We start from the raw sequence: 19,973 nt of genomic DNA on the forward strand, positions 1-19,973 counted from the left end.
GGCGTTTGTATTTTTAAAGACTGTTCCTGATGATTACGATGTACCACCAGATTGGAGAGCAACGCCCCTGAGCTCAGATTATATGAATACTTTGCTGGAGTACTAAACTTTCTGCAGTCTTTTCTTGAGGGAAAAAAGGTACTCCTTGTTGTTTTCCTTGTTTTAGTGTAAAAACAGGGACACCTAAAGAGAGGGAATTTACCCATATCCTCGACAAATAGTGGAAATAGAAACAATTTCACTTAAAAACAAAGATTGCAAAAAGTTGCATCATGTATTCCACAGTCTCCCAGCTTGCTGGGAAGTATGCTGTGTGTCACACTCCTGTGAAGTCCCTAATCATGCCCAGGTTGAAGGAGGAGAGTAATAAGATTGTATTTTCTTCTTGGCCTACAGGTTGACTTTCAAACTATGCCACATGTACTGGAATTGGCCTGGTACCATCAGAGTTCCAGCTCCTTGCAAGTATGCCCACAAGCTGGCTTTCCTGTCGGGACAAATATTGCATCATGAACCAGCCATCCAGCTGTGTGAGAACCTCTTCTTCCTGTGACAGGACAGCCAGGATGTAGGCTAGTTAGAGGAAGCAGACTTCTGGACGCAGCCGTGACTCATGCGGGGTCAGCAGAGACTGACGGAGTTTTGTGTTGGTGTTTTCCCTTTTGCCAACCCAGTAGAATAAGATTTCTGTTTTTTTCTCTTTAATACATAGCACCAAGAAGCGAGTTCCATTCTAAGTGTGAGCTGGAAATTGCCTTGTTGTTGCCTTTGTAGAGCAAATGGGGGTAGTACTGCCACTGCGTAGGTGGGAGTGGGTGAATACAGGAGAACCTTTAAGAGCCTCCAAGCCAACAGGAGCTGTAGAAACCTGCCAAAGCAGCAATTACACCTCTAAACGTTGCTTACTAAGCAGTTCCCATTTCTGGCACCAGAGGTGATAATGAATGAAGTCATGCAAGTTTCTTAAAGTAGAGTTAACTTTACTTGGGCAACTGGGAAAGGTAATAAAAAGGCCTGTGAGGCAAAGTTTTTAAGATATTGCTGTTGCTGGCAAGTGTGAAAGTCATATAGTAAAACCAGCTGGTGGCATAATCAGGCCCCTCCTGCCCTGATCTCTGGGGACTGAGTTTCTGACACCGGTGACTTGAGCTGGCTTTGAAAGGGTTTTTAGCTATTGCTTGGCCTCCTGAGAGAGGTTGGATGCAATTTTTTCTGTATATTCCAGTTGCTTTACAGTATACCATGTTGATTTCTTTAAACACACCCCACCCCTGCAAACATGCAGGCACATTCACACACACACCCCTTTGCTCTTTGTTACTGATCTTTAGTAAGTTTCAGTTTCTACATTAAGAATCACATGTGAAATCCAACAGCTAGGAAGGTTCATGAATGGGTGTTTTTTTTGAACCGTTCTCCCAGGTGTGTGGCTTTCTTGTCTGTTGATATATATATGTTTGTAAATTGAATCATTCATTTCCCTTGCTCAATAACCTCTTCCCGGCTGTTGGCTCATTTTGTTAGGAATTTTTCTGAATCCAGGTTAAGATTTCCAGAAGTCAGCTTTGGAAAATCTGACATCTCTTCCAAAGTCCAGACATTTCAGTTTAGAAAGTTGTCACCACGCCGGTAGGTTTCAGTGTTTTGGGGAAGCGCTGTTTTTTTGCGTTTATTTTTCCCCATTTTAAAATCTTCTTCCAGTCCCTTCAGAGTTAATTCAGTCTTGTTTTGCTTTAACTGGGTTTCAAAAGCCAGTTTTATTTGACCTTTTCAAATTTGTATGTATTTATTTATTTTTTGGTGTGACGGCAGGGAGGGGACGAAGCAGAAATTCCCATTTTATGTGACAGTGTGTGAGAAGAGAAACTTTAGCTTAAAACTCCTTAGAAGACAGCGCCCAGCAGAGGTTGAGGAGCTCTGAGGCTGCTGGTCCTCAGTGTGCACTTCTGGTTTCGTCTGGAGTGCGGGACACAGGGTAAGGCTCAGACCTGGAATTTAAAAACCACTGAATCAACCAGATTGGATCACTGGCCCCTGGCTTAACAGATCAGTTTTCTGATTCTCTTTGGGAGTATTTTGAATTTCTCTTTTGAAGTTGGATTTCCTAATAGTCGTTTTCTCTTATATAATCAGAAAAGACAAATACTTGAATATAATACAAAAATTTCTTCGCTGTTTATTCCTAGTTTTCTTGCCTTGTTTTTTGGTCTTAATGTGAAATGATTGGGTCACAGGGTGGAAAATAAAAACAATCTGTATAAATGTGTAGTTGTGTTTGAGATAGTTCGTTGATATGTTGATATGGTTCTTCTCCTTCACAGAGCCGCAACGCTTGTTAGAATTACTGATTTCTTACTTGGCATGCAAGACGCAGCTCCACTATTAGTAGCTGGGTAATTTCACTGTCACCTGGGTAGTGAGATTTCTTGGAAAAGGCACTAACAGTCTTACTTCTGGGACAAATGAGGCCTGTGTGCGCGCACGTGCATATGTGTTTTGTCTCATTTTTAAAAATTTCTTTTCCCATCCAACAATTTCTATTATCCTGTGTGAGAGCCATCTCCCAAGGGTGGCCCTCCCCTTTTTCTAATGCTTGCCCTTCTTTGCATATACTTCATGGTGTGTCTATAACCCTTAAAAATATGTTCCCAAATTATCCTGGCATCTTGCGTCACCACTAGATCCCTTTCCATTTATTTAGAAACTCCATTCCTAAATGATTCAGTGTGTCTTGAACTCACTCTAGAAAGAACCCAATTTCTATACAGTGTTACAGGGTCGTTTTCACTTGGGTGGCATTTTGTTGAGTGGTGTGAAAAAGGAATCAGTTTTATAACTGACTAGTGCTTTATAGTAAAAATGTTAAAATTTGTGCCTGAAATTTCTCATTGATACGAGATTATTGAAGACCTACGTTCTCTTTGTTGCTCTCTACCTAGCTTTATCTGAGTTTCTTAGGAACTTTTTCTGTCTGGACTTATTTTCTTTCTTTAAAACATGAGGAAAATCAAGAAAATGAGAAAGCAACCATAGCCTGGGAGAAAATTTTTGCAAAAGATATATCTGATAAAAGACTGTTACCCAAAATACACAACTCTAAAAACACAACAATAAGAAAACAAAGAACCTGATTAAAAATTGGGGAAAGGACCTGAATAGACTTCTCACCAAAGAAGATATACACATGGCAAATAAGCATATTAAAAGATGCTCAAAGGGCCGACCCAGTGGCCAAGTGGTTAAGCTCATGCGCTTTGCTTTGGCGGCCCAGGGTTTTGCCAGTTGAGATCCTGGGCATGGACACGGCCACTCATTAGGCCATGCTGAGGCGGCGGCCCACATGCCACAACTGGAAGGACCCACAACTAAAACGTACAACTATGTTGTGGGGGGATTTGGGGAGAAAAAGCAGAGAAAAAAAAAAGATGCTCAACATCATATGTCATTAAAGAATTAAAAATTGAAACAAGATACCGCTACACACCTATTAAAATGGCCCAGATCCAAAACACTGACACCACCAAATGCTGGTGAGGATGTGGAGCAACAGGAGCTCCCGTTCATTGCTGGTGGGGATGCAGAATGCTGCAGCCACTTTGGAAAACAGTGTGGCAGTTTCTTACAAAACTAAACATATTCTTACCACAATCGCACTCCTTGGCATGTGCCCTAATGAGTTGAAAAATGTCCGTACAAAACCTGCATACGGATGTTTACAGAAGCGCTATCTGTAATTGCCAAAACTTGGAAGCAACCATGATGTCCTTCAGTAGGTGAATTGATAAACTGTGGTGCATCCAGACAATGCAGTATTATTCAGTGCTAAAAAGAAATGAGCCATCAAGCTGTGAAAAGACCTGGGGGAAACTTAAATGCATGTTAGTAAGTGAAAGAAGTCAATCTGAAAAGGCTACATACTGTATGATTCAAACTATAAGACATTTCTGGAAAAGGCGAAACTGTGACAGTAAAGGGATCAGGGGTTAGGGGGAGGGAGGGAGGGATGAAGAGGCAGAGCGCAGAGAATTTTTAGGGCAAGGAAGCTGTTCTGTATGATATTGTAGTGGTGGATAGATGTCGTATGTTTTTCCAAACCCATCGAATGTGGAACACTAAGCATGTGAGCTGTGGACTTTGGGTGATCATGATGTGACAGTGTAGGTTCATCAGTTGTAACATGTACCATCCTGGTGGAGGATTTTGATAGTGGAGGAGGCTCTGTGTGTATATGGAAAATCTCTACCTTTTGCTCTTTTTTTTTTTTTTTTTTTGAGGAAGATTAGCCCTGAGCTAACTGCTGCCAATCCTCCTCTCTTCGCTGAGGAAGACTGGCCCTGAGCTAACATCCATGCCCATCTTCCTCTACTTTATTTGTGGGATGCCTGCCATAGCATGGTGTGCCGAGTGGCGCCACGTCTGCACCCGGGATCCAAATCAGCTTGTGCACTTCACTGCTGTGCCACTGGGCTGGCCCCCTACCTTTTGCTCACTTTTGCTGTGAACCTACAACTGCTCTAAAAAGTAAAATGTTTTTTCCTTTTTTTTTAATGAGTAAACTAGGGAGACTTCTGGCAACATGGCAGACTGAGGTAACCATACTGACAAACGTTGGCCACAATAGAAAAAATTTTTTGTTAAATAACTGAATTTGGGAGAAATGGATATGAGGGAAGGAGGGGAGGGAGGGAAGAAGGAAGGAAGGAAAATATCAAGGTACAAGGAAGAAAGGGAAGCCAGAGTGGTAATAGTTGATGCCAGCATAGCTCCCAGGGTTATGGCCAAAATGCAGGGGCAAGGGCACTTGAGTTTTTCTCCAGGTAAGGATAGAAGAAGTGACCTCAGCCTCTATGAGGCGCAGGATTGCTGGAGAGAAGCCTCCTGGATGAAGAGAGCTGGGCCTGGAAGGGGAATAGAGAGTCCCTGCCAACCATCCTGGGGTAGCAGCAAGGAAACTTAGGGGTAAAAAGGCATTCACAAGCATCCCCATGCCTGGGCCACGTACAGGTGTATGTAGTCTGAATCTAAATTACTAGCATGTGGAAGGACCACAAGCTGAAAAATTACCATGAAGGCTGGCTCAGACTGCTGAGAGCCCTGAGCCCTGCAGAAACAAATGCAAAGTCAATTGGATTGCAGCACAGAGAAGTATAAATGGGAGCTGTGGGGGAGAAGAGAGAGGAGACAATGAGAAGGTCCAACACCTGTCTAATAGGAGTTCTTGCAGGTTAAAATAGAATGAGTGACACAATGTGGAAGATACAAAGACAGAATTTTCCAGAACTAGAGTCAAACACGAATCTTCCACCTGAAGAAACTCATTGAGAATAAAGCAAAGCACATCCACTCCTAGATGTACTGTAGTGAAACTACAGAACACCAGACGGAGAAGAGCAGCCAGTGGTGAAAGAGATGCTGACAGGCAATCAAACTAGCAGTGGACTTCTCATCAACCACAACAGATGCTGAAGACAAAAGGAATAATAAATTGAAAATGCAGTGTCAATTTGGAATTCTGTTCTCAGCTAAACATTCATTTACATTAATGACTTTTCTACTGAAGATCAGAGCAGAAATTAATGAAAAAGAGAATAGAACAGTAGAGAAAATCAATGAAACCAAAAGTTGGTTCTTTGAAAAGATTAACAAAATGGGCAAACCTTTAGTTAGATTGGGCAAGGAAAAAAAAGACTCAAATTACCAAAATCAGGAATGAAAGAGGGGACTACTGACCTTACAGAAATAAAAAGAATTCTAGGGGAAACACTAAGAATAATTGTATGCCAAAAAATTAAGTATCTTAGATGAAATGGACAAATTCCTACAGATAACTTGCGCTGAACCAAGTGTTCTTTTTCCCAGTTGTCTTCCTTGTCTGCGGACCCAGAGGATAACAGAAACACCTGACGCTTCTCAAGGTGGTCTAGCTCTGGGCTGACTGAGTGTGGGGTGCTGGTCCTCTGACATGATGTTGGGTAAACTAGAACCTTTACATTCTGGAACTCTGATCCTCTTAAATTCATTAAGCCGTGCCAAAACATGGAAAACTCATTTTTCCCTTGAAATTGTCATAGAAACCTGATCATTGGTTTCTCTCAGTCTTTCTCAAGCTGGTCCAATAGCTGGGGAGTGGAAAGGGGATCTTTGCCTCACCCTGCTGATCAAGTTGCCTACTTTGTTAACGCAAACCACAGAGGGGCTTTGATTTTCTGAGTCTGGGTCCCACCCCTTTACACGCTCAGGGCTGGGGTCTTGTTTCTCTGGCTTCTTTCCTGAGGCTGTTCCACTCAGTTCAGCTACAGGAAATCTGTCTGCAAATCTTTTGGCAGAAGGAAAATAGCAGTCACAAAAATGTCAGATTTTTGTGCTTAGTTTCCTAAATATTGCCCAACATCAAACTTTTAGTGAGCTAGTCTATTCATTCATCCAACAAACATTTATTGAGACTCTGTTATGTGTAAGATATTCTATGGAGGATGGAGGTATATACAGAAATCTTTGGCAATCAAGATCGATTAAGGTCTAATAAGGAAGTTAGAGATAGAAATGAAATAATTTTAAGGGGAAAATGCATGTGCCATAAACCATATAAAATGTTTTAATTCTGTGGATCGTGACCTAATAAAGGGTCGTGAAATCAATTTAGTGGGTTTGTTACTACTTTTTAAAAAATTGAGGGACCGGCCCAGTGGTGCAGCAGTTAAGTTTGCACATTCCACTTCTCGGCAGCCCGGGGTTCACTGGTTCAGATCCCAGGTGCGGACATGGCACTGCTTGGCAAAAGCCATGCTGTGGTAGGCGTCCCACATATAAACTAGAGGAAGATGGGCACGGATGTTAGCTCAGGGCCAGTCTTCCTCAGCAAAAAGAGGAGGATTGGCAGCAGTTAGCTCAGGGCTAATCTTCCTCAAAAAAAAAAAAATTTGAAATAGAATATAAGTATCAGTACATTGCATATACTAAGGAAATCTTGTTAAGCTGTTGTTTGCTGTATTATTTTTACTCGAGTTGCAGGGTAAAATATCTTTAATGTGGGTTACAGTCAGAGTTTGCAAGGGTAGATCAAGTATGCTTCAGAAGAATCGAGAACCTTTCTGAAGGGAGGTGGAAATAGGGTAATACGAGGAAAAAAGGGCATATTAGCTAGAGAGAAAGATAGAATTGGGGCCCCCAAGCTGGCACGAGGCATGAAAGACTGAGTATTACTCAGCGACATGGTAGAACTTAGTCAGGTATACCTAAAGAATTCTGTGTTGGGAGTGGATATGGACACTTAAGAGTTTTTGAGCTGTGTTAATAATTAATTGTATTCCCCTAATGGATTACTGATAGCTTATCAGCTTTGGTGGACTTTGGCAGCTCTACCCTTGGTCTGGTTGCAAACAAGTGAGAAGGCTGTGGTAGGCCCTGTGGTGGGGTGTCTTGTCCGGCCTCGCCTCCTATCTCTGACAGGTGCCTTGAGAAGCCATGGGCTTGCTTTTGGACCTCGGTTTTAAGACTAGATTAACACCTCTGTAACATGTAATTATGGGCTTCATAATTTTCAGAGCTCTATGTGTTAGAAGCACGCTTGTTTTACTTCATCTCTGAGTGAGTTTTTCTTTCCTTTTCCAGAATTGCAAGGAAAGGAAGGAGTGGTAGAAACTGGGCCTTTTCTGACAGCCCACTGCAGATGGGAGTTAAGAGTCCCAAGTGGATGACATAATGTCTGAAAAATACTCCGAGTTTAACCATGACAGACAAACATAAAGGGTTCTTACAAAGATGAAGGGGCTCTGAGGGAAGTTCCGCAAGAGATACTATTACTGCAAAGTCACTTGGAAAATGAAAGGACTGTCAGCCCACCCCTTCTCTAACTGGAGCTCTGTAATTGCAGGGTGAGGACGGGGCCCAGCCACTCTCTTCAAGAGTGGCATAAACAATCTGGCCTGCTCTGGCTTTGCATCAGTGCTGTCTTTTTCCCTCTCTACCCAGTCCTTCGGAACAAGCTGCCATTGAGCCCCCGATCCTTCCTGCCACCTGCTCCAGGATTGTCTGCTTTCCTTTCACCATTAGCGTTGCCATCATGGGCGTTCCTCTCCCCAGGACTCGCAGAGTGAGATGAAGTCCTCTTTATCTGTGCCAATTCACAGAGCCACAGTGCCAGCTGGGCACCAGTCACTGAGCTAGAACAGGGACTTGCTGGCATAGTTCTGCTCGAAGGCCCTTCCTTCGGGTCCCCTAGACTCGCTGGCAGCTGGCTTAGCTGTAAGAGGAAATAATCGTGATGTCCAGCAGAACAGAACAATGGGAGTTTAATGGGTGGCTTGTTTTCTCAAGAAATTTGCATTTCCGAGGTTTGATATCCATCTCAATAGGACTATCCCAGATCGGATTGGGAGAGACTCCTAGGACACTCCTCATGCAAAAATTAACATTTCTCCCAGTTTTGGGTTAAGAAGTATGGCTCCTTAGACATCCTGATCGTTTTGGGGGAGTAGTTCGAAAAATGAGTGTAATATGGTTTATTTGGAACTTGAACAGGAAATTTTTGTTCTTTTGGCTGGTGGAAAAAAATGCAGAAGAAACATCGTCTGTGGGTGCATCCCCTTATAGGGTACATTTCAGAATTGAGTTGGGGAGGGAAGAAAGAAGCGTTTTCCTTAAGCAGAAGTGTTAAAATATATACATTCATATCAGGTGAGTAGCAGTCTTACTCCTAGGGGATGGAGTTGTGAGAGCTCCCCACATAAGGGGGTTAAGGTCGTAGAGGGAGGTTTCCAGAGGAAGGAGGAGCCTGTGGGGCTTCAGTGAATGAAGACTGGAATTCGCGGAAGGGTTAGAAGATGGAGCCGATCGAGCTAGGCTGTGAGCTAGGATGTCTGCGACCTAGGGTTCCAGCCTGGGGCCCGAGGCGCAATAGGCCACTGGCTTGCCGCGCAAGGCCAGGGCAAGCCCAGCGCTGGTCCGGGTCTAGCGGCCGGCGGGCCGGCAGGGCCCCACGTGGCAGGCCCTGGTGAGCCGGGCGGGGCGAGGCGGGGCGGGGCCGGGGCCGGGGGCGGGCCTGCCGCTGACGCGCGGGGTATATAGCCGGGCATGCGCCGTGCCGGGGACGGACGCAGGCAGGGGGGCGAGGGCACGCGGCCTCCGCGCGGACGCTCTGACCGACCTGTCGCTGCCGCCGCGGGCCGCCCGAGGGCCCGGCTTGTGAGGTTGCGCGGGCCCAGGTGGCGTCCGCCCGAGCGTCAGGTGAGACGCAGAGGGCGCGCGAACCGGGACCGCACAGTGCCCCCGGGATGGGGCATCGCGCGGAGGAGCGGGGCGCCTCCAGGGCTCCGGGTCACCGGGTGGGGTGGGAGTGGGAGCACGGCTGCGCCGAGGACCAGGAACCCGGCCCCGGCTTCCGAAGCTTCGGGCTAGACTAGGGAGGCGCTCCCGAGGAACCGCACACGGCCCGGACGCTGGATGGAGGCGACACCTGGCCTCAGTGCCACGATGGGGGTTACTTGGTGGCAAGGGAAGGGAGGTCTCAGCCGCAGTCCCTTCGGCTGGAGAGCGCGGGCTGTGGGAGCAGGAGGAGGGTGGCCTGAACGAGGATAGCCGCGCTAGAAAGCTCAGAGAGGCTTCCCGGAGCCCATGGACATAAGGATAGAAGCAGTAGAGAGTAGATGGGCACATCTGGTGGGCAGGTCTTGGGGTGGTTCGGATGGGGCGCTGGTGTCTGGACTTTGCTTTCCAGGAACTGTGCTGCCTTCTCCATCCCGGCCAGACCACCTCCCAGCTGAAGATAAATGCCCCCAAATCTCCCAGCTGACCCCGCAGCGGGAGCTGGGGAGTGGCAAGGAGGGACTAAGCCAGACTCCAGCCTGGCCTTACCTGGTGGGCATGGCTTTTTAGCTGTTTTTGGTCTGTACCGGACAAGTTAGGTGGTCTGGTTCGGGCTGCCCTCCCTTGGTGGGTTAGAGCAGTGGGACAAAATAGCCGTCAAGCAGTTCACCGTGAGATCCAATTGAGCCAAAAAAATTTCCTCAGTTGTGGGTTGTGGCTTCTGTTTTGAGGATCTAGTGTCTGCCAGGGCCAGGGCGTCCAGGAGGACTGTGTGAATCTGCTCTGGAGAGGGCTGAGTGCTCTCTGGGCCTTGCAGAGGGTTGGGGGCAGGAGCAGCTTTGACCTGGCCCTGCCTCCCTGAGCCACCCAGGGCTTGGATTTGCCTTTAGTCACTCTTCCCTGGGAACCCCAGGCCACTTGGGTCAGCTGTTGGGAGTGGTGGTGGTAGCAGCATGTAGTGGGGACTTGCCTGTCTACCCTGGCTTCTGTCCCGCTCTGCTCCTGACTTGCCCTAGGACCTTGGGAAGGGGGGTTAGTGCTAAGGTCAGACTCGATCTCTGGTCTCTCATCCACAGTGTGTGGGATTAATCCTCACCTCTTAAAACAAAAGCCATAAAAACGGAGAGGAACTTGATGAAGGAAGAGGAAGAATGTCCAGAATCATAGCTTTTAGCAGCCAGAATTAAAAATCACATATTCTGTTTCTTGTGCAGAAGCTCAGAGGCGAGTTTTTCATAAATCGTGTGGCAGCCAGGGGATGGACTAGTGGTACTCTTCTTGCCCTTGGTTTGCAGGTATGACTTGAGGGCACCAGAGAATGATTGGCCTTGTCATTTAGGCAAGGAGAAGAGTAAGAACTGTGGGCTTCTGGGGGTACCAGAGCTCCATGGCTCTCAGTAGTCATTTGTCCCTTCAGTATGTAATTATAGTGTCTGGTCTGTGCTTGGGTCTGCACTGACCAGTGGAGAGTGCAAAGAGGGGGTGGGGCCTGGCTTCTGCAGACTCTTGTTGGGGAGAAAGAACATCCTTACGTGAAGAATAAGGTAGCACCGCAAGAGAGGTCACACTGTTGTGCTGAGTTCTGTTCAGAGAAGACAGCACTCCGCTAGAGATGGGGCAAGGTGGCAGAAGTCATCCAGGCTTTTGAGCCGGATGAATCTGTTGTTCGGATCCTGGCCCCGTCACTCTCCAGCAGGGACAGGTTTCCTAACCTCTGTGCGCTTGTTCTCTCTGCTGTGCGGCATGCTGTCGCTGCCTAGACCGTCGTTGTCATGCTGGAGCGGGATGGTAGTGACGGGATGGAGTGGATTATTTAGGGCTCCCAGCAGCTGGTAGAGAGGTTGGGTTGTAGGAACGGTATGAGGCCAGACTTAGGGTTGATTCACCTCCTCTGCAGGGACAGGGATGCAGTTTCCCTGCCTTTCTTGGTAGGCCTCTTTTCTATAGCCTGCCAAGGATTGTTCCACAGATTCACTGGGCAAAGGAAAAAGATTTTTTTCCACCTTTAGTTTTGTGAACTACACTGATTTCTTCAGGTAATGGAAATACTCCTTTGCTGGGCTGATAACAGGTGGGAAGTTCTGGCCAATGCGTGTGTTTGCTGCTCTGTGTGTGTGCGCAGTATTTATCAGTCGTTGGGTTGGGTCTGTTTTCCAACCCTTCCCACCTTTTTTCTGTTTCCCTACCTGCTCTCACCCCACTCTATTCCAAGAGGAACGTCAGTCCATGTCCAATATGTACAAGCTCTTGCGGTCTAAGTGGGAGTGCTGTAAATAGATTGGATATGTCTGGAAAATAGGTCCTCCTTCTCCCCACTCTGCCAGAATAATTCAGCCTGTTCACACTCGATGCCTAAGACAGTACCGCTTAGGCATCTTGGAGAGCCGCAGACCGGAGGATGTTGAACTGGAAGGACTGTGAGAATCTTCTATTCTAACCCCTTTGTTTTACAAGGGAAACTGGATCTAAACAGGTTAATCGGTGTTCCCAAGTCACGCTGCTTGCTAGTGGCCAAGAGGCTTGATGGAGAAGACCGAAGAAAGGTTCGATTTTTATTCTAAAGGTGATGATGAAATTGCTGATAATCCTAGTCTTTTCCTTGAAAATGTGAAGAGGAAGGAGCCAATGTCCCTGACTCCTCTTTCTCTCTCCAGACTCCCTGGAGACGTGAGAGGGTAGGGAGGGGATGAGAGGAAGGGTCATGCTGCTGGGGCCCCAGAATGGACCCAGTGGATGTCTGCAGTGGGACTTCTCCGTCCTCGGGACTGGCGGCTGGCAGAATGCTGGTAGATAAGGAGTCCAGAGTCTGCTGCCAGCCAGGGCCTCGTGCCTTCCCAGGGGTCAAGCAGGGCAGCCTTACCACAAGGTGTCTGAGACCCAGCTGCCTTCTCTCTCCCCTTACTGTGGCCATTTATTCTCCAAGAGGTTGGGTCCGGCTGAGATTCGGAGGCAGAGCCCTTTGTGGGCCCTCTGGGACCCTCACAAAGGCCGGAGGGAGGGCTGGCATGCCCAGCCACAGGAGACCAAACTCCCTGCCTTGAAAACTTGACATCCAACTGGTTCCCAGGCCTCCCTACCTCCGTCCTCCAGCGTCGGGCCCAGGAGAGTCCAGGGCTCAGTAGAATGAGAAGGTGACTGTCCTGAAACCTAGAGGCTCTTAGTGCACTCAGTGGTTAATAAAAAACAGCAGCTGAAAGTTGAGGATAAAAAAAAATTGTATTTTAAGCAATTCATTTTACCTTAAAAAAGTGTGTATTGTTATATGGCAAACTTTTGATTTAAGGCTGAGGCCTTTTCTTTGAGTCTCTAGGTCCCCTAATTAGACTTGCAAAATGTTTGTGTGTAAAAATCACACCTACGTGTATCACCTGTGATTTCTTGTTTCCTTTATTAAATTTTTTTCACTAGGCTATATATTCACATAGTTCAAAAATCAAAAGGATAAAAAATCAGGTAAAAAAGCAACATACACACACAAATACACAAACCATGTATACAGTGACACATCTGACTCCTGTCCCCCTTTTTACAAATGCTACAAGTTAGCATTTAGACACATTGTTTAGCACCTTGTTTGTTTCACCTAGCAACTGTCCTAGCTTTCTCCATATCCGCATATGGATTATTGTTATCATTCTTTTATTGTAGCTGCATATCGTTCCAGAATATGGAAGTACAATAATTGTTTAACCAACATATGTTGCCTCCCTCTCTTCCCCAATTTGGGTTGTTTCCAGTATTTTGTCATTATGTACAATGCTGCAGTGAATAACTTTGTACAAATGGCATTTCCTACATGTGCTAGTATGACCATAGAAGAAATTCTCAGCAGTGGGATTGCTAGGTAAAGGATATATCCATCTGTTAATTAGTTTTCATTCAAAAGAATAATAAGGCAGGAATTTAAAAGATATCTGCAAACTGATCCATGTGCAGAATCCTCCTTTTTTATTGCACACGCCTAATTTAATCTTTTTTTTTCCTGTTTGTAACACATCTTTCTAGATGAGCAATTCCCACACTTTTTGATCCTAGGATTCTTAATATTGTCTTTTGTTTATGTGGCTGTATCTATTGATATTTACCATGTTAGGAATTAAAACATTTAAAAAGTTATTTATTCATTCATTTAAAATAATAAAAGTAAGGTCATTACATGTTAACATAAAAATATTTCTATGAAAAGTAACTTTGAAAATGAAAAAAGGAAAGAATGGCATAGTTTTTATATTTTTTCAGACATTCAGGATATCAAAATGATTTATTAGATGATAATGAGGTAACAGATTATAATGGATATAAGGTTGCTAGTAGATACTCAGTTGAAGTCCTGAGAACAAACTCATGTCATTTCTGAAAACACATGTTTATATCCTAAACTTCTACCTTAGACATTTCAAGAAAACTCAAAAATGAGAGAGAAAAAGCTTTTCACTTCTTAATATTATAATAAAAATAGTTTTTACTTTACAGACCTCCTGAAGTGATCTCAGTGGCGCCAGGAGTCATCTTGGACCACAGTTTCAGAATTGCTGCTCTAGATCACTTAGTTTAATTTTTTAGAAATCAAAACTTTTTCTTTCTGCATTTATATTTCAGTTACTATTTAATAAAGTTATAATCATAGAAACAGAACTTGCATGAAGAGATTTGGGAATAGGCGCAACAGACGCTTGGCACATGCATCCTTGACTGGCGGCCGTGGAGGGGCCTGTTTGCTGCAGGGCTGCGCGGAGGGAGTGGAGGGGATTGGCCAGGCCAGTGGAGCTCAGCTAGGAGAGCTTCCACTCCCTGCAGACAGACACAACACCGTCTCTGTTCCAAAGCTGCTTGTAGAATGTGTGTGGAGATGATCTGAGTACACGTGGAAAGTTGTATGCTATCTTGTGATGTTTGTTAAGCTCCATTGAGTGGAACAGACAAGAGACACAAGGAGGCTGGAGGAAGGTGAGGTGATTGGGGGCAGGAATGGTCTGGGAGGGCTTCCTAGAGTTGGAATTGAGCCAAGTTTTGAAAGCTAGGAAGAAGGGAGAGGGGTCCTGGCAAGGAGAGTTGTGTGAATAATGGCACAAAGGTGTCTATTCCTGGGGCAGGTGGTCGACGTAGGCCAGAGTGGCTGATAGAGGGAAGAAAAGGGACCTGAATAGAAATTTAGGTTGGCACCAGCAATTCTGAAGGGTTCTGGGGTCTAAGGTGCCGATCTTCTCTGAGAACTCTTGCCTGTTTCCATGTCAAAGGCTGCTATTGCAGCGGCCCTGTGTCTTGGGGTCCAGCCAGCCCTTATCTGCAACAACTCATGGCCCCCAAATCTCCATCCTTTGCACCAGTCCACTTACTCCAGCCTCCCACGTTGATTATCAAAAGTAATGCTTACTTATTGTAAAGAGGAGTATAAAGAAGCATGGGAGGAAAAGTCTGTAATCCTGCGGCTTGAGGCACCCTCTGTTAATTTACTCAGCTGCTTATTTATTTAAAGTTTTTATTTTGAACTAATTTTAGACTTAAAGAAAAGTTGCAAAAAATATACAAGAGTTCTTTTATATCCCTCACCCTATGGTAAAATTGTGAAGAACAGGAAATCAGCATTGGCGCGATATTAGCTTAACTACAGGTCTTATTTAAATTTCACCAAAATTTTCACCTATGTCCTTTTCCTGTCCCAGGATCCGAGCTTGATCCCACACTGCATTTAGTTGTTACTTCTCTTTAGTTTCCTCTAGTGTGTATCAGTTCCTCTGTCTTTCTTAAAATGAGGTCATACATTTTTGGCAAGAATATCACAAAAATGATGTTTCATCCTTTTCAGAGCATCATATCAAGGCATTCATGATATTGATGTCTTATTACTGATGATGTTTCCTGGACCACTTGGTTACATGGGTGTCTGCTGGACTTCCACGCTGGGAAAGTTACCCTCCCTCCCATGTTGGATCCTTCCCATGCTTCAAATCCCTTTTGCCAGGAGGAGCCTAGCCCTTTTAAAGGCTCGCCTGATTAGTTCTGGCCCATGCAGGATAATTTCTCTATCTAAAGGTCAACTAAACCCAGTAAACTCCCTTTTGCCAGGTAATGTAACATAATAACAGGAGTGATATATTATATTTACAGGTCCTGCCCACTCGAGGGCAAGGGTCTTTGGGGTCATGCTAGAATTCTGCCAACCATAGCAACATAGCCTTAGATATGTGAGCAGGCCTTGATTCCAGCCTTAAGTGTTTGTTTCCTGTGGCTGCCGTAACAAATTACCACAAACTTGGTGGCTGAAAACAACGGGCATTTATTCCCTCAGCTCTGGAGGCCAGGAGTTTGAAATCCAGGTGTCGGCAGGACCTCATGCCCTGCGAAGGCTCTAGAGGAGGCTCCCGCCTTGCCTCTTCAGCTGCTTGGGGCTCCAGGTGTTGGTTGCGCTGTGGCAGCATCGCTCAGATCTCTTCCTGCATCTTCACATGGCCTTCTCTGTGTGTCTCTGTCCACATCTCCCTCTCCTTTATCTTGTAAAGATACTACTCATTGAATTGAGCCCCCCCCCCCCAAGTCCAGGATGATTTTATCTCAAGATCCTTAAATAATTATATCTGCAGAGACCCTATTTCTAAATAAGGTCACATTCTGAGGTTTTCGGGTAGACATGGATTTTGGGGGCTATTATGCAGCCCCCAGTACACTCAGGAGGAGGGAAACTCTGGTTTGCAAACTCTGGTTCACAGAGCTGCAAAGAAAAGGGAGGTTTCCTTTTTTTAAGATTTTATTTTTCCTTTTTCTCCCCAAAGCCCCCCGGTATGTAGTTATATATTTTTTTTAGTTATGGGTCCTTCTAGTTGTGGCATGTGGGACGCTGCCTCAGCGTGGCCTGATGAGCGGTGCCATGTCCGCACCCAGGATCCAAACCAGTGAAACCGTGGGCCACGGAAGTAGAGTGTGCGAACTTAACCACTCAGCCATGGGGCTGGCCCCCCAAGGGAGAGTTCTTTTTAGACCTAAGACAGAAAGCAAGCTTTGCTGCTCTTGAGGCCAGGGCCCAGCCTCAGGCTCCTGCTCCCTCATGTTGCCACAGATCTGAGAACCAAGTGGGTATAAATTATAAAGCTGGCCTCAGAGGCCCTGTAGCCCTGCGATTCAGACATTGTAATGCCAGTAACTTGCCTCTGTTCAAGGAGCCTAACTGAGTGTTAATTTCCCTGTAGGATGGGCAGGGCAGAGATGGTGGTACCCATTTGGCAGAGAGGGGAACTGACTTCAAAGAATTTAGATAAATCACAGAATGTCATAGCTAGTCCATGTCTAATCGAGCAGTTATGAAATGTTGGACCAGTGCCCCAGATGAGAGTGAGGTTGACCTATCAGAACTAGATGTCCAGATGCCTGGATCTCACCCAGAAAGCTTGATTCAAGAGAACTAAGGTGAGGCCCTGCTCACTGGGGCGGCCACCTTACAGAACCATGCACAGAGGGAGTCCAGCCCAGGGCAGTTTAGGACTGGAATCCACCTCTGGACTCTATGTGGAGATTTAAGAGGAGAGAGAGAAGCCTTCCCACTTGGTCATCATTAAGCCTTTCCCGTTTCCTAATTGGACTCTAAAATGAACTTTCTTCTTGAAGTAGTACATGTTCATTGTAGAAAATACAGATGGATTGTTAAAAAGAAGAGAACAGAAGTTACCACTAAACCTACAACCTGGAGATAACAGTTTGCTGTCTATTTTTAGTCTTTTTCTGTGAATGTATATATTTTAAGGAAAGGGGGATGCTTTGCTTAGTTTTGTAGGCTCCTTTTTTTTTTTTTTTTACCTTCACTTAACATATTATGAACATCTTTCCACGTTATTCTTCCCCCAAGTAACTGACATTTATTGAGCGTTTATTGTGTGTCAGGCACTGTATTTATATTCAGTATCTCATTTACTTTTCTTTACTGCCGTAAGGGAGGGACTGTTAGCTTTGTTTTTCTATATAAGGAAAATAAGTCTCCTTGAAGTTGTGACTTCACCCAAGGCTTGAAGCTGGTAACTGCAGGTGCAGGATGCTCACTGAGGTCTGTCTCACTCGGAGCCAGGCCTCTTCATCTCTGGGCTGGAACGATAGATGTTTTGTTATGTGGATTACCTTGCTTTAGTGATCCCCTTCTGTTGTCCATTTAGATTGCTTGCAGCTTTTCACTGTTATGAGCACTGCAAGAATGTAGGCTACAGCCCAAGAATGTAGGGATTTTTGTCTGCTTTGTTTAAAGAATAGCCAAAAACAATTTTAAAAAGAAAGTAGTGAAGTCGGACGTGCTTTACCAGAAAAATTAATAATAAAGAAAAAATAAAATGTGCCGTTGACACAGGATAGCTAAAGGGAACAAAAGAGAAGCGCCCAAAAATAGACATTAATATGCGTAGGAATTTAGCCAACAATGATATTCATTCTTTCTAGTTGTGTGATTTTGAGCAAGTCTTAGCCTCAGTGTCCTCATCTGTAAAATGGGGATGATACCGTACTTCCTCAACTTCAAGTTGCTTTTTTTGTTTGTTTTAATGTTTCTGAAATAGGGAGGTGTCTCACTGATGTGTACATTTAATGCAGTGTCTTTTTCTACTCTGAAAAGTTGTCATTGATACTTATAATTAGGGAAGAAGTGTAGAATGTATTTAATTAAGGTTGTTGAGAAGATTAAATGAGATGATGAAAACAGATTGCTCAGCACAGTGCCTAGGAGGCAGCAATAAATCCTGGCAATTCTCAGTATTCTAAAATTGAGGAAAAGGGGCCGGCCCGTGGCCGAGTGGTTAAGTTTGCGCGCTCTGCTCCGGGGGCCCAGGGTTTTGCTGGGAGCGGACATGGCACCGCTTACCAGGCCATGCTGAGGTGGTGTCCCACATGTCACAACTAGAAGGACCCACAGCTGAAAATATACAACTATGTACTGGGGGGCTTTGGGGAGAAAAAGGAAAAATAAAATCTTTAAAATTGAGCAAGAAATGATTGTGGATGAGTTATGGGAGAGTTTAGACGCCCAGCCCATGCCGATTTGGCAGCTAGCATGTAAAGCATCCAGCTCACCCCGTGGTCCTGCTCGGTGATGCTTGTGGGAACCCAGGCACTCTTCAGTGTATCTTTCTGCTCTGCCACCCTTCACACATAAGACTTTGTTCTCGAGATTGTCACTTGCCAGCCTGTGCCTCTGAGCAGGAAGGAAGAGTAGAAAGAGTCGGCACCCACATCTGTGCTGAGACAGCCACCTGTGGCCTCTCAGTGCAAAGGGTATATTTGACTTACCTCTGTTTCTTACCTATTATAGGCTCTAGAGTTAAGGTTTACAAGGAAAATAGACTCTTAATTAAACAATATTGAGATAATTGGCTGACTATTGAAAAAAGGTTAGATTCTCTTTCTCACACTGTGCCAAATTAAATTCTAGATGAATTAGAGATGTAAATTTCCTAAATGCAAGAAAGTATAGATGTATATTTCTATAATTTGAGAATCAGAAAGGATTTTCCAAGCATGCTGCTAAAACCAGAAACCTAGTAGGGAAAAGTGTGATATATTGACTTTAACTCTATTTAAAAATTTTGTCAATAATACCAATTAACAAAATTAAAAGGCAAATGATTTATTAGTAAGATATTTGTAACATATGACAAAAGGTAAATATGTTTACCATATAGTGAACTCTTAGATACACCAATAAGAAAAAAGATGAATGTATATCAGCGAAAATAGGTAAAGGAAAGTAACAGGCAATTTGTGAAAGAAGAAATATAAATGTTAGTAAATGCGAAAATGTGTTTAGCGACACTGGTAATCAAAGCAGTGCAAATTAAAAGAATTAAAGAATGATTTTTAACCTGTTTGGCAAGGAGGGAATACTATTTTAATACTCACCGTTGGTGAAAATCTTATGCAACAGGCATCCTTTTCCGTGGATAGTAGGAGTATTAAATTTAGTTAAATTTTCAGACGGGTGGTTTAGCAAATCGTGTAGTAAGTTCTCAGATATTTGTTGACTGCTGCCCTGGGGGCAGGGACTGGCCCCCAGCCAACTTGTTCCTGGCTGTCACTGATTCCTTTTCTTCTATAGCAAGATCTCCTCTACTCCAAGGTCTTTCTCTGCATCCTGCAGCCAGGTGAGGCTGAGGGAGGGGCAGCCCGCTCACCTGAAGGCCTTCTGCACTCCTTCTCTATGCCTCCCCCCGCCCGTCGCCCCACCACCCCAGGGTGCTGGGCTGTTCTCCGAAAGGGCGGGGGAGGAGAGCAGACCTGCACCCTTGGTGCTTTTCTCATTACCTTTACTGGAAGCCTGAAATGTTGGTGTGTGTGGGAGAAGGGGGGCCGTCCTGCTAGTCAAGAGAGCCCTGTAAGTCAAGGGCGGGCTGAACTGTCAGTACCTCATCCTTTCCTGGAAGCCAGAGGGCTCCCGGCCAGCCTCCAGGGACACTGTTTCCTTAGAGCACAGAATCAGGGTGAGGTGGAGCCATGTTGGCCTGAGGGAAGCTGGCCCTGCTTCTCCGACCAGGAGGTGAGCCAGAGGTGTAAGGCCCTGGATGGAGTCCCTTCCTGCCTCTCCTTCTCTCCCCCTGCCCTCTGATGCGTGACCTGGGCTCTGCTGTCCCAGGCTTGGGTGACATTGATTGGGGTGTACGTATTTTAATGCCGACCTTTTCCCCCATGCTGGAGCTTTCCATCTG

General features: G+C 45.2%; 2 protein-coding genes across 8 annotated transcripts in view; both read left to right on the forward strand.

Moving 5' to 3' along the window:
* Positions 1–2,262, forward strand: part of PIWIL2 (piwi like RNA-mediated gene silencing 2) — a 72,101-nt gene extending 69,839 nt beyond the window's left edge. For all 6 annotated transcript variants that reach the window (XM_008522988.2, XM_008522987.2, XM_070611258.1 and 3 more), the window contains one exon: positions 397–2,262. In XM_008522988.2, coding sequence (XP_008521210.1) covers positions 397–553 — 157 coding nt within the window. In that variant the 3' untranslated portion in view covers positions 554–2,262. The remainder of the gene's footprint in view (positions 1–396) is intronic.
* A 6,783-nt stretch (positions 2,263–9,045) lies between these two features.
* The window catches only part of SLC39A14 (solute carrier family 39 member 14), a 41,346-nt gene continuing 30,418 nt past the window's right edge, over positions 9,046–19,973 (forward strand). For both annotated transcript variants that reach the window (XM_008522986.2, XM_008522985.2), the window contains exon 1: positions 9,046–9,225. The gene's annotated coding sequence lies outside the window, so the exon portion shown is untranslated. The remainder of the gene's footprint in view (positions 9,226–19,973) is intronic.

Source organism: Equus przewalskii, chromosome 2, assembly GCF_037783145.1.
Source record: "Equus przewalskii isolate Varuska chromosome 2, EquPr2, whole genome shotgun sequence".
Taxonomy (NCBI): domain Eukaryota; kingdom Metazoa; phylum Chordata; class Mammalia; order Perissodactyla; family Equidae; genus Equus; species Equus przewalskii.